General features: G+C 50.4%; 1 protein-coding gene across 1 annotated transcript in view; it reads right to left on the bottom strand.

Moving 5' to 3' along the window:
- Positions 1-11867: 11867 nt before the first annotated feature.
- Positions 11868-13611, bottom strand: part of marchf9 (membrane-associated ring finger (C3HC4) 9) — a 14402-nt gene continuing 12658 nt past the window's right edge. The window contains exon 4 of the mRNA XM_080469767.1: positions 11868-13350. Within this exon, the coding sequence (XP_080325893.1) occupies positions 13019-13350 (332 nt within the window). The 3' untranslated portion in view covers positions 11868-13018. The remainder of the gene's footprint in view (positions 13351-13611) is intronic.

Here is a 13611-nt window from a genome sequence, read left to right as displayed (position 1 = left end):
CTCCAACAAAACACCTGACTGCTCACAAACCTCCTCTTTTTTTTCAAAACAATGAATTAAACTCCTCTTACCTTCACATAAAGAACCCAGGGGGAAGAGAAACACCGAAGTTTAACGTGCAGAAACACAATTTTCTCACTCAAACTTTCCCAAGCGCTCCACGCCCGCTCACACACTCACACCCACCCAGCATGCAATGCGAGAGAGAGAGAGAGAGAGAGAGAGAGAGAGAGAGAGAGAGAGAGAGAGAGGAATAGAAGAGAGAGAGAGAGAGAGAGAGAGAGAGAGAGAGGAATAGAAGAGAGAGAGAGAGAGAGAGAGGAATAGAGAGAGAGAGAGAGAGGCAGAGAGAGAGGAATAGAGAGAGAGAGAGAGGAATAGAGAGAGAGAGAGAGGAATAGAAGAGAGAGAGAGAGAGGAAGAGAGAGAGGAATAGAGAGAGAGAGAGAGGAATAGAGAGAGAGAGAGAGAGAGAGAGGCAGAGAGAGAGGAATAGAGAGAGAGAGAGAGGAATAGAGAGAGAGAGAGAGGAATAGAAGAGAGAGAGAGAGAGGAAGAGAGAGAGGAATAGAGAGAGAGAGAGAGGAATAGAGAGAGAGAGAGAGGAATAGAAGAGAGAGAGAGAGAGGAAGAGAGAGAGGAATAGAGAGAGAGAGAGAGGAATAGAGAGAGAGAGAGAGGAATAGAAGAGAGAGAGAGAGAGAGAGGCAGACAGGCCAGAGAAGTACAAATACTAAGAAAAGTCTATGATGAGCGTTGGTCTGATGATGAACCAATCTCAGTCTGGAGTTTAAGGGCCGTGCCGTTGTGGGGGGGTCCTGGTGCTGTGGGGGGGTCCTGGTGCTGTGGGGGGGGGTCCTGGTGCTGTGGGGGGGTCCCGGTGCTGTGGGGGGGTCCCGGTGCTGTGGGGGGGGTCCTGGTGCTGTGGTGGGGTCCCGGTGCTGTGGGGGGGGTCCCGGTGCTGTGGGGGGCTCCCGGTGCTGTGGGGGGGTCCTGGTGCTGTGTGGGGGGGTCCTGGTGCTGTGGGGGGGTCACGGTCCTGTGGTGGGGTCCCGGTGCTGTGGGGGGGTCCTGGTGCTGTGTGGGGGGGTCCTGGTGCTGTGGGGGGGTCACGGTCCTGTGGGGAGGTCCCGGTGCTGTGGTGGGGTCCCGGTGCTGTGGGGGGGTCCCGGTGCTGTGGGGGGGGTCCCGGTGCTGTGGGGGGGTCGGGTAGTAGGACCGTGGTAACTCCACTCTGGGAGTCTTGGGTCTGATCCCCTGGATCCTGCTCCCCTCCTGTCAGGATCTGGTGGCTCCAGTAATGTTGTTACACAGAGAGAAAGAAAGAAAGACAAGAAACAGAAGCTCCAAATGTAGAGTTCCTCCCTTTAACGGGAGAGAGGAAATCCCCTCAGCAGTCTAGGCCTAGAGCAGCTCAACTTAGTGCTCCTATTTTATTCCTAATGAGAAGCTCTATCAAAGAGGAAGCTTTTTAGTCTCCTCTTAAATAAACTAATGGTGTGGGCCCTTCGGACCGAGGCTGCTAGTTGATTCCAGAGTAAAGGAGCCATATGGCTGAAACTCCTGCCTCCTCTTTTACTTTGAAGGACTTTAGGGATTACCAACAGTCCTGCATCCTCAGAGCCAAGGGCTCGTGGAGGGTGAGACCCTTCTAGAAGTTTCTCCATATAGGACGGAGCCTGGTGATGAAGAGTTTTAGATGTGATCAGAAGGATGTTGAATTCTATTCTAGATTTGATGTGAAGCCAGTGTAAGGATGCTAAGACTGGGGAGATGTGCTCTCTTCTTCCAGTTCTGGTTAGTAAACCTGCAGCAGCGTTCTGCTCTAGCTGGAAGATCCTAACAGAGGAGTTTGGACATCCTGACATTAGGGAGTTACAATCATCTCATCTTCAAGTCACAAAGGCAGGAAGCATTTGTTCTGCATCTTTGAAGGACAAGAAGTTTCTCATTTTTGCAATATTCCTTAGATGGAAGAAGGCTGTCCTGGAGACATGTTTAACATGGGACATAAAGGACAGATCCTGATCAGAAATAACACCCAGGTTCCTAATATCACTGTTAGAGGTTAAGGTAATATTATCTAAGGTAATCAGACTATCTGAAAAGTAATCCCTGAGCTTTTTAGGACCTAGGATTAGAACCTCAGTCTTGGATGTGTTGAGCATTAAGAAGTTGATAGACATCCAGGACTTAACGTCCCTGAGGCAGGACTCTAGTTTAACAAGTTGGTCGGCCTGATTGGCTTTAACTGATAAATAGAGCTGAGTATCATCTGCATAACAATGAAAGTTAATGTTGTGTTTCCTAATAATATTTCCGAGTGGTAACATCTAGAGATTAAACAATATGGGTCCGAGGACGGAGCCTTGTGGTACTCCACACAGGACCCCTTCATGTATTGAAGATTTGTTATTTACATGAACAAATTGAAAGCGGTCAGATAAATATGATTTAAACCAGTTTAAGGCTAAGTTTTTAATGCCGACGGCATCTTCTAATCTCCTTAAGAGTATATTATGATGGACAGTATCAAATGCAGTACTAAGGTCCAGAAGAAGTAAAGCAGATAGAAGAGCTCTATCTGAGGCCATTAGAAGGTCATTAGTAACTTTTAGCAGAGCAGTCTCTGTACTGTGGTTCATTCTGAAGCTGGACTGAAGGTCCTCTAACAGATTATTCTCCTGCAGATAATCCTGGAGTTGTTTAGCCACTACTTGCTCCAGAACCTTTGACAGGAAAGGAAGGTTGGAGATGGGCCTGTAGTTTGAGAGAAGGCTTGTGTCTAAGTTTGGCTTCTTAATGAGAGGTTTAATAACTGCTAGTTTAAAGGATTGGGGCACATAGCCTATTGGTAGAGACTGGTTAATAATTGCCAGTATAGAATTATTGATTAGTGGCAGTGCCTCTTTCAGAATTCTAGTAGGAATTGGGTCCAACAGGCTAGTAGTTGGTTTAGCAGAAGAAATAAGGGAGTTTAGTTGGACTAGTTGTATTTGCTGAAAGCATTCCAGATGACTGTTAGGTTTAACCAGTTCCTCTGTTATGGGGCTAACGGACGGTAGGGTTTGATGGATGTTATCCCTAAGCCTTGTCATTTTATTTTGAAAGAACTTCATGAAGTCCTCACTACATATATTGATAGGAATGGTGGGCTCAACACTATTTTGGTTCTTGGTCAGTTTGGCTACAGTACTGAAAAGAAAGCGAGGGTTGTTTTTGTTTTCCTCTATTAAGGATGAGTAGTAATTAGTTCTACTTCTACTCAGAGCTTTCTTATAAGTTTTGAAGCTATCCTTCCAGGCTATATAATCTAGCTCTGTTTTTGTTGAACGCCAAGTTCTTTCTAATCTACGGGAGCGTTGTTTAAGCTGGCGGGTTGATGAGTTAAACCATGGGGATGACTTTTCCTGTTTTTTCAGTTTCATTTTTTGAGGAGCTATGTCGTCTAGCGTTGTTTTTAGCATATCTGTCAGACTGTTTGTTAGGTATTCAATGTCTGAGCTAGCAACAGTATACAGGTCAGGAAGATCCACTACTGATTCTATAGCAGAGGGAATTCTTTCCTTGAATTTAGTTACTCTGTTATCAGAGAGAGACCTGGTTAACACGGCTTTAACCGGAGGGTTAGAACTATTTAGAACAAAGTCAAAGGTTATTAAGAAGTGATCTGACAGGAAATCATAGTGAGGAGAGATGGTCAGATGCTCTATATTCAAACCATAAGTTAGAATAAGGTCTAGGGTGTGGAGATGTTTCTGGGTAGGCCCGTCTACTACCTGAGAGAAACCTAGAGAGTCAAGTGTAGATCTAAAGCTGCACTGAAACTATCATTTTCTAGGTCAACATGAACATTGAAGTCTCCTACCATGATAACCCTATCTTTAGTCAGGGCTACATCTGACAACAATTCAGAGAATTCAGTTAGAAAAGTTGAAGAAGGTCCAGGAGGACGAGAAATGATTACAGATTCTACAGAATTTACTATTTTATTTGATGGGTGTGGCATGGTCATGCTCAGACTCTCAAAAGAACTAAAGTTGGGTTTTGGGTTAATATTAATTAGTAAGTGAGAGTTCTAGATGGCTGCCTCCACCCTCCTCCACCACCTCCACCAGCTATTTGAGTGTTAGTATGACTTGGAGGGGAGGCTTCATTTAGACTAACATACTCATCTTTACGTAGCAGGTTTCTGTTCATCCAAAGAGATCAATGTTGTGTTCACTTATCAGATCATTGACTAGAAGAGCTTTGGATGATAAAGATCTCATGTTTAGGAAACCACATCTCATTTGTTTGTCTTGATTTTCTCTAGTTTCACACTTGATACGGATGAAGTTTTTGTAGTCATTAGAAGTAGTTTTCCTAGGTTTAGATAGTTTTATACTTGTGGTGGTCCGAGGGATAGACACAGTCTCTATGGGATGTTTAACTAAGTTAGCTATGGTTGGTGACTGCCCAGAGGGAAACTCAGAGAGGCGTGTAGGACTGCCACTCTGTTGCCTGGTCCCCACTCTGCTACGTCAGGATGGAGGAGCTAAGCTTTTAACTCTGTTGCCTGGTCCCCACTCTGCTACGTCAGGATGGAGGAGCTAAGCTTTTAACTCTGTTTCTAGATAAGAGGTACGCTCCATCCAACGTGGGATGGATGCCGTCCCTCCTGATGAGACCAGGCTTGCCCCAGAAGGACTTCCAGTTATTAATGAAGCCTACCGAGTTACTGGGACACCACCCTGACAGCCAGCGGTTAAAAGATGAGGCTAAACATCTGGTCCCTGATGAGGTTTGGGGGGGGGGGCAGAGAAAACTACTTGGTCTGAAATGGTCGGCGGTATGTGCACACTGACTCTACGTTAGCTTTGAGGACCTCAGACTTCTTCAGGCGAACGTCGTTTCCACCGCAGTGGATTATAATCCCTTTAAATCTCCGTTTACTCTTGGTCATTAGCTTTAGCTGGGACTCTATGTCGCCTGCTCTGGCCCCAGGCAGGCAGCTAACTGTGGCTGCTGGTTGTCCTGGGTTAACGTGTCTCACTATAGAGGAGCCAATAACCAGCGTGTCCTTCTCAACCAGCGTGTCCTTCTCAACCAGCGTGTCCTTCTCAGCCAGCGTGTCCTTCTCAACCAGCGTGTCCTTCTCAACCAGCGTGTCCTTCTCAACCAGCGTGTCCTTCTCAGCCAGCGTGCTGCTGAGTGGGGCAAACATATTGGAGACACTGACGGAGGCCTGCGGGGTGTAGCGGGGGGGGGGGGGGGGGGGGGGGGGGGGTAGACTTCTTACTGCTACGTTTACCCCTGGAAGTCACCCAACCGCCCTGTTCCCCCGGCCACTGAGAGGGGGCCACTGAGGGGGGGCCACTGAGGGGGGCCACTGAGAGGGGGCCACTGAGAGGGGGCCACTGAGGGGGGGCCACTGAGAGGGGGCCACTGAGAGGGGGCCACTGAGGGGGGGCCACTGAGAGGGGGCCACTGAGAGGGGGCCACTGAGGGGGGGCCACTGAGAGGGGGCCACTGAGGGGGGCCACTGAGAGGGGGCCACTGAGAGGGGGCCACTGAGGGGGGGCCACTGAGAGGGGGCCACTGAGAGGGGGCCACTGAGGGGGGGCCACTGAGGGGGGCCACTGAGGGGGGGCCACTGAGGGGGGGCTAGAGTTAGCAGCTACCTGGCGGGGGGCTACTAGCTACAGGGCTAGCCCTAAGCTGGACAGAGAGGACACGTTCCTCAAGCTGACTCAGCCTCGCCTCAAGTGCTACAATAAAGCTCCAGGTCACAGGTCCCCGAGTCAGTAACTGAGGTGGAGGTGGAGCTAAACATCTGACATTTGGAGGAGAGGAGGGGGAAGCCATGACTAGACAGGAGCAGCCATGACTAGACAGGAGCAGCCATGACTAGTCAGGAGAAACCATGACTAGACAGGAGAAACCATGACTAGACAGGAGCAGCCATGATGAAACAGGAGCAGCCATGACTAGTCAGGAGAAACCATGACTAGACAGGAGCAGCCATGACTAGTCAGGAGCAGCCATGATGAAACAGGAGCAGCCATGACTAGTCAGGAGCAGCCATGACTAGACAGGAGCAGCCATGACTAGACAGGAGCAGCCATGACTAGTCAGGAGCAGCCATGACGAAACAGGAGCAGCCATGACTAGTCAGGAGCAGCCATGACGAGACAGGAGCAGCCATGACGAGACAGGAGCAGCCATGACTAGACAGGAGCAGCCATGACTAGTCAGGAGCAGCCATGACTAGACAGGAGCAGCCATGACTAGTCAGGAGCAGCCATGATGAAACAGGAGCAGCCATGACTAGTCAGGAGCAGCCATGACGAGACAGGAGCACCCATGACGAGACAGGAGCAGCCATGACTAGACAGGAGCAGCCATGACTAGTCAGGAGCAGCCATGACTAGACAGGAGCAGCCATGACTAGTCAGGAGCAGCCATGACGAAACAGGAGCAGCCATGACTAGTCAGGAGCAGCCATGACGAGACAGGAGCACCCATGACGAGACAGGAGCAGCCATGACTAGACAGGAGCAGCCATGACTAGTCAGGAGCAGCCATGACTAGACAGGAGCAGCCATGACTAGTCAGGAGCAGCCATGACTAGACAGGAGCAGCCATGACTAGTCAGGAGCAGCCATGATGAAACAGGAGCAGCCATGACTAGTCAGGAGCAGCCATGATGAAACAGGAGCAGCCATGACGAGACAGGAGCAGCTATGACGAGACAGGTGCTAATAGGAGCTAAAACAGAGAGAAACTGGAAGGCAGTCACCTTTTGGGTTTAGGAATCCGGTTCTTTCCGTCCAGTAGTTGGGTTTAGTTGCTCACCTGCTCTGAGCACCGCCCACCTGTTCTGAGCACCGCCCACCTGCTCTGAGCACCGCCCACCTGCTCTCCTGTTCAGGTCCTGCCGAACAAAATGACATAATTTCCTTCTTCCAGCTCCGTCTGGCCGAAGGAAATTGTTTGGGCAGTTCTAACCGCCCTGGCCGAACTATGTAGGAGCCGCTCTGCTGAACCTTCTGCTCTGCCGTGTGCTGCTCATGCGTGTTCCAGTTCGCTCATGACTATCAGTCATATTTTAATCATATTTAACTTGTAACATCGCTACTGTACGAGCGCTGCAGCTCGTTAAAATGTGGGAGTGCAGGCTTACATGATGCACCTGAACGCATCACGAGCAGCTGTCAGCTCCTGGAGTTAATACCGACCAACATGGCGCTCTGACAGAGCTCTCTTTACTACTGAAAAAGTTGTATGTATTTCTGACAGCACTGGAGGCGAGAAATATACTGTGCAGTTGAAAAGTTTATATGCAGCATCACAGACGTGTGGCTGCTGCGAGGGGCGTGGCCTGCTGTGAGGGGCGTGGCCTGCTGTGAGGGGCGTGGCCTGCGAGTTCGGCAGCTTCTTATTGGAGTATGAACAGTCCTGCAGAAAAAGCTTTTTTTTCAGCAGCTGGCTGAGTCACTGCTGAACTGTCTTCTTGTTCTTATGGGTTCAAAAAGGGAGGATGGAGGGGCCTTAAGACTAAGACTAAGACTAAGACTAAGACTGACACTGACACTGAGACTGACTGAGACTGAGACTGAGACTGACAGAGACCGAGACTGACAGACTGACAGACTGACAGACTGAGACTGAGACTGAGACTGAGACTGAGACTGAGACTGAGACTGAGACTGACAGAGACCAAGACAAAGACCGAGACTGTGACTGAGACTGAGACTGACAGACTGACAGACTGAGACTGAGACTGAGACTGACAGACTGAGACTGACACTGAGACTGACTGAGACTGAGACTGACAGACTGACAGACTGACAGACTGACAGACTGAGACTGAGACTGAGACTGAGACTGAGACTGAGACTGAGACTGACAGAGACCAAGACAAAGACCGAGACTGAGACTGAGACTGAGACTGACAGACTGAGACTGAGACTGAGACTGAGACTGACAGAGACCAAGACAAAGACCGAGACTGAGACTGAGACTGAGACTGACAGACTGAGACTGAGACTGAGACTGACAGAGACCAAGACAAAGACCGAGACTGTGACTGAGACTGAGACTGACAGACTGACAGACTGAGACTGAGACTGACAGACTGAGACTGAGACTGAGACTGAGACTGAGACTGACAGACTGAGACTGACAGACTGACAGACTGAGACTGAGACTGAGACTGACAGACTGAGACTGAGACTGAGACTGAGACTGAGACTGACAGACTGAGACTGAGACTGAGACTGAGACTAATAGGCTTCGAGAGAGTGACGAGAAGGAAGGGTTAAGAAAATGTAAAACTAGAGCGGGAGAGGGGACAGACAGGGAGAGAGACAGGGAGAGACAGGGAGAGAGACAGGGAGAGAGAGAGAGAGAGAGAGAGGAGAGAGGGGGGAGGAAGGAAGAGAGAGAGAGAGAGAGAGAGAGAGAGAGAGAGGAGAGAGGGGGGAGGAAGGAAGAGAGAGAGAGAGAGAGAGAGAGAGAGAGAGAGAGAGAGAGAGAGAGAGAGAGAGGAGAGAGGGGGGAGGAAGGAAGAGAGAGAGAGAGAGAGAGAGAGGGAAAGACAGATAGAAGGAGAGAGTGTGTGTGTGTGTGTGTGTGTGTGTGTGTGTGTGTGTGTGTGTGTGTGTGTGTGTGTGTGTGTGTGTGTGTGTGTGTGTGTGTGTGTGTGTGTGTGTGTGACACAATGGTAGAAAGACCCAGAGACCTTATGAAGGACGTGATGTTGAAATGACGACGACGACATCTATGATGATGATGATGATGATGATGATGATGATGATGATGATCAGAGACTTTTGGAGGATGACAATGATATACGGATATTAGCTTATTGATCATTACCATCAGCTGATTTATCATGATTAGCAGCTGATTGTTCTGTACTGAGGTGATTGATCCTTAGCAGGCCCCCGGCCAGCTCAGCTGGTAGAGCATGAGACTCTCAATCTCAGGGTAGAGGGTTCATGTCCCCCGCCGGGCGCCACCTTCCCGTGGGCTCTCCACCTTCCTGTGGGCTCTCCACCTTCCCGTGGACTCTCCACCTTCCTGTGGGCTCTCCACCTTCCTGTGGGCTCTCCACCTTCCCGTGGACTCTCCACCTTCCCGTGGGCTCTCCACCTTCCCGTGGGCTCTCCACCTTCCCGTGGGCTCTCCACCTTCCTGTGGGCTCTCCACCTTCCCGTGGGCTCTCCACCTTCCCGTGGGCTCTCTACCTTCCTGTGGGCTCTCCACCTTCCCGTGGGCTCTCCACCTTCCCGTGGGCTCTCTACCTTCCTGTGGGCTCTCCACCTTCCCGTGGGCTCTCCACCTTCCTGTGGGCTCTCTACCTTCCCGTGGGCTCTCCACCTTCCCGTGGGCTCTCCACCTTCCCGTGGGCTCTCTACCTTCCTGTGGGCTCTCTACCTTCCCGTGGGCTCTCCACCTTCCCGTGGGCTCTCTACCTTCCCGTGGGCTCTCCACCTTCCCGTGGGCTCTCCACCTGCAGGAAGGTTCTTAAATGGTGCGATGTGATCTGGGTGACGGAGCTCTGACTGACACCTCCACGACCCGGAAACGGAGAAGAGGGAGAAAATGAATGAATGAATGAATGCAGAAACGACTCCAGACTCCAGAAACAACTCCAGACTCCAGAAACAACTCCAGACTCCAGAAACAACTCCAGACTCCAGAAACGACTCCAGACTCCACAAACGGCTCCAGACTCTAGAAACGGCTCCAGACTCTACAAACAGCTCCGGACTCCACAAACGGCTCCAGACTCCACAAATGGCTCCAGACTCTAGAAACGGCTCCAGACTCCAGAAACAACTCCAGACTCCAGAAACGACTCCAGACTCCACAAACGGCTCCAGACTCTAGAAACGGCTCCAGACTCTACAAACAGCTCCGGACTCCACAAACGGCTCCAGACTCCACAAATGGCTCCAGACTCTAGAAACGGCTCCAGACTCTACAAACGACTCCAGACTCCAGAAACAACTCCAGACTCCAGAAACGACTCCAGACTCTACAAACGACTCCAGACTCCACAAACGGCTCCAGACTCTAGAAACGACTCCAGACTCTACAAACGGCTCCAGACTCCAGAAACGACTCCAGACTCCACAAACGGCTCCAGACTCTAGAAACGACTCCAGACTCTAGAAACGGCTCCAGACTCTACAAACAGCTCCGGACTCCACAAACGGCTCCAGACTCCACAAATGGCTCCAGACTCCACAAACTCCAGAAACGACTCCAGACTCTACAAACGGCTCCAGACTCTAGAAACGACTCCAGACTCTAGAAACGGCTCCAGACTCTAGAAACGGCTCCAGACTCTACAAACAGCTCCGGACTCCACAAATGGCTCCAGACTCCACAAACTCCAGAAACGACTCCAGACTCTACAAACGGCTCCAGACTCCAGAAACGACTCCAGACTCCACAAACGGCTCCAGACTCCACAAACTCCAGAAACGACTCCAGACTCCAGAAACGACTCCAGACTCCACAAATGACTACAGACTCCACAAATGGCTCCAGACTCCACAAATGGCTCCAGACTCCAGAAACGACTCCAGACTCTACAAACGGCTCCAGACTCCACAGACTCCAGAAACGACTCCAGACTCCACAAATGGCTCCAGACTCCAGAAACTGCTCCAGACTCCACAGACGACTCCAGACTCCACAAATGGCTCCAGACTCCAGAAACGGTTCCAGACTCCACAGACTCCAGAAATGACTCCAGACTCCACAAATGGCTCCAGGCTCCAGAAATGACTCCAGACTCCACAAATGGCTCCAGACTCCAGAAACGGTTCCAGACTCCACAGACTCCAGAAATGACTCCAGACTCCACAAATGGCTCCAGGCTCCAGAAATGACTCCAGACTCCACAAAAGGCTCCAGACTCCACAAATGGCTCCAGACTCCAGAAACGACTCCAGACTCCAGAAATGGCTCCAGACTCCAGAAACGGCTCCAGACTCCAGAAACGACTCCAGACTCCACAAATGGCTCCAGACTCCAGAAACGACTCCAGACTCCAGAAACGGCTCCAGACTCCAGAAACAACTCCAGACTCCACAAATGGCTCCAGACTCCAGAAACGACTCCAGACTCCACAAATGGCTCCAGACTCCAGAAACGACTCCAGACTCCAGAAACGGCTCCAGACTCCAGAAACAACTCCAGACTCCACAAACAACTCCAGACTCCAAAAATGGCTCCAGACTCCAGAAACGACTCCAGACTCCAGAAACGGCTCCAGACTCCAGAAACGACTCCAGACTCCAGAAACGGCTCCAGAAACGGCTCCAGACTCCAGAAACGACTCCAGACTCCACAAACGGCTCCAGACTCCAGAAACGACTCCAGACTCCACAAACGGCTCCAGACTCCACAAATGGCTCCAGACTCCAGAAACGACTCCAGACTCCACAAACAACTCCAGACTCCACAAACAACTCCAGACTCCAAAAATGGCTCCAGACTCCAGAAACGACTCCAGACTCCAGAAACGGCTCCAGACTCCACAAACAACTCCACACTCCAGAAACGACTCCAGACTCTAGAAACGGCTCCAGACTCCACAAACAACTCCACACTCCAGAAACGACTCCAGACTCTAGAAACGGCTCCAGACTCCACAAACGACTCCAGACTCCACAAACGACTCCAGACTCCAGAAACGACTCCAGAAACAACTCCAGAAACGACTCCAGACTCCAGAAACGATTTGAGTGTATCAGAGACACCCTGGTTAAAATAGAGACGATAGAAGCGAGTGAAGCCGATCGTCTCAGGGTGAGAAACTCCAGCAGAAAGCCTAAACAGGAGGAAAGAGGAACGTGAAGAAGAGACTGACAGAAGTGTGAGATCATCTGATCCCATTTTTAATCGAATAGTTTAACTTGTTATCAAATCTGAGTCAGCAACAAACAGCTGCAACACGTCGACAAAACGTTGGTGTGATGAGATCAGAGTCAAATTGTTTATTTGGCAGCACCATTCGAAATAGAGGAAATATTGTCTGTCATGTGCTTCTGTTACGTGATGAAGGATGAAATCATGTCCCCATGCAAAACTCCCTGTGAAATGTACATACCTTAACTTTATTGCAGAAAGGTTAGGTGTAACTGAAATCTTAGCGATTTCTTTTTTTTTTATGATTTTTTAAACTTGTAAATGACTTATTGTCACCTCAGCATTTCTCCTTGTTTTTTTACCAGCAAGTTTTTAGCTTGTAGAAATGTGTTTTTTAATCCGTAGTTTATCTTGGAAAAATGCTTGGCATGTATGGCGTTATGTGATTTCCTCTAAAATCATACATCCATAGAAAAAATCGAGTGGGTAAAAAACAAACTCAAAACAAGAAACTTAAAGAATCTAAATCAAAGAAAAAAAGAAAGAAACTGTCTGAGCATCCTGATACCTGGAGGAAGAGTCTGGATCAGACCGTCTACATCCTGATACCTGGAGGAAGAGTCTGGATCAGACCGTCTACATCCTGATACCTGGAGGAAGTGTCTGGATCAGACCGTCTACATCCTGATACCTGGAGGAAGTGTCTGGATCAGACCGTCTACATCCTGATACCTGGAGGAAGAGTCTGGATCAGACCGTCTACATCCTGATACCTGGAGGAAGAGTCTGGATCAGACCGTCTACATCCTGATACCTGGAGGAAGAGTCTGGATCAGACCGTCTACATCCTGATACCTGGAGGAAGTGTCTGGATCAGACCGTCTACATCCTGATACCTGGAGGAAGAGTCTGGATCAGACCGTCTACATCTTTCCAGAAACAGGTTTCAAGTCTTTCGATGCTTTTTGTCCTGATTTTCTTCAGTTTTCAAAGATTGAGAATGAGCCTCTGGCTTGGTTTAGTTGTAGGAGTGTTGATGCTCACAGAGCCGCTCGGCTCCTCGCCGGCGTCCTGCTGCCTCCACAGTCAGTTCCAGTTCAGATTAGGTCTGTTTCAGTCCAAAAATCCCTGCGCTGATCCACCGTTCTCACACGGTGGTGACCCTCATCACCACCTCGCGGCTGGCGGCAGCGCTGATCCGTGGGTCGCTGGGCCTCAGTTGGCTCAAGATGTGGAGGATGGTGTAACCACAGTGGTGGTTGACCATAGTTCTTAGCCTCCGGCTCGGCCGCCGCCCGCCACCGCTCACCAGGCCATGAGGTGTCCCGCGGGAGCTGCGAGCGCCGGCCTTCCCGCTGGAACTCACCGGGTCGGCCAAGTCCTTGGACTTCTCATAGTTCAGAACTTTCCACTGCTGGTTGACGGCCTGCCATCTCTTGAAGATCCGGTACACCGAAGATCCTTCGTGGATTATGAGACCTGATGAGAAAGTAGAGGATGGAGAAGGACTTTACTGTCAAATACTGAAAGATACTGGGGTGGGGGCTGCCTGCCCGGGTCCCCTTACGGCGCCTTGTCGGGGGGGGGGGTTGTTCCCCGGGTCCTAAGCCGGCCGCTCGGGGGTGGGCCGGAGCAGCGCGGGGGGTCCAGCTGGGCCAAGGTCCTAGCGACGGGGGGACCCCCTGCCTCAGAACCCTCCCTGCCTTACCTCACCTTACTTCACTCCACAATAGGGAACAG

This window comes from Lipophrys pholis (genome assembly GCF_963383615.2).
Source record: "Lipophrys pholis genome assembly, chromosome: 8".
Classification (NCBI taxonomy): domain Eukaryota; kingdom Metazoa; phylum Chordata; class Actinopteri; order Blenniiformes; family Blenniidae; genus Lipophrys; species Lipophrys pholis.
This window is presented reverse-complemented; position numbering and strand designations above follow the sequence as displayed.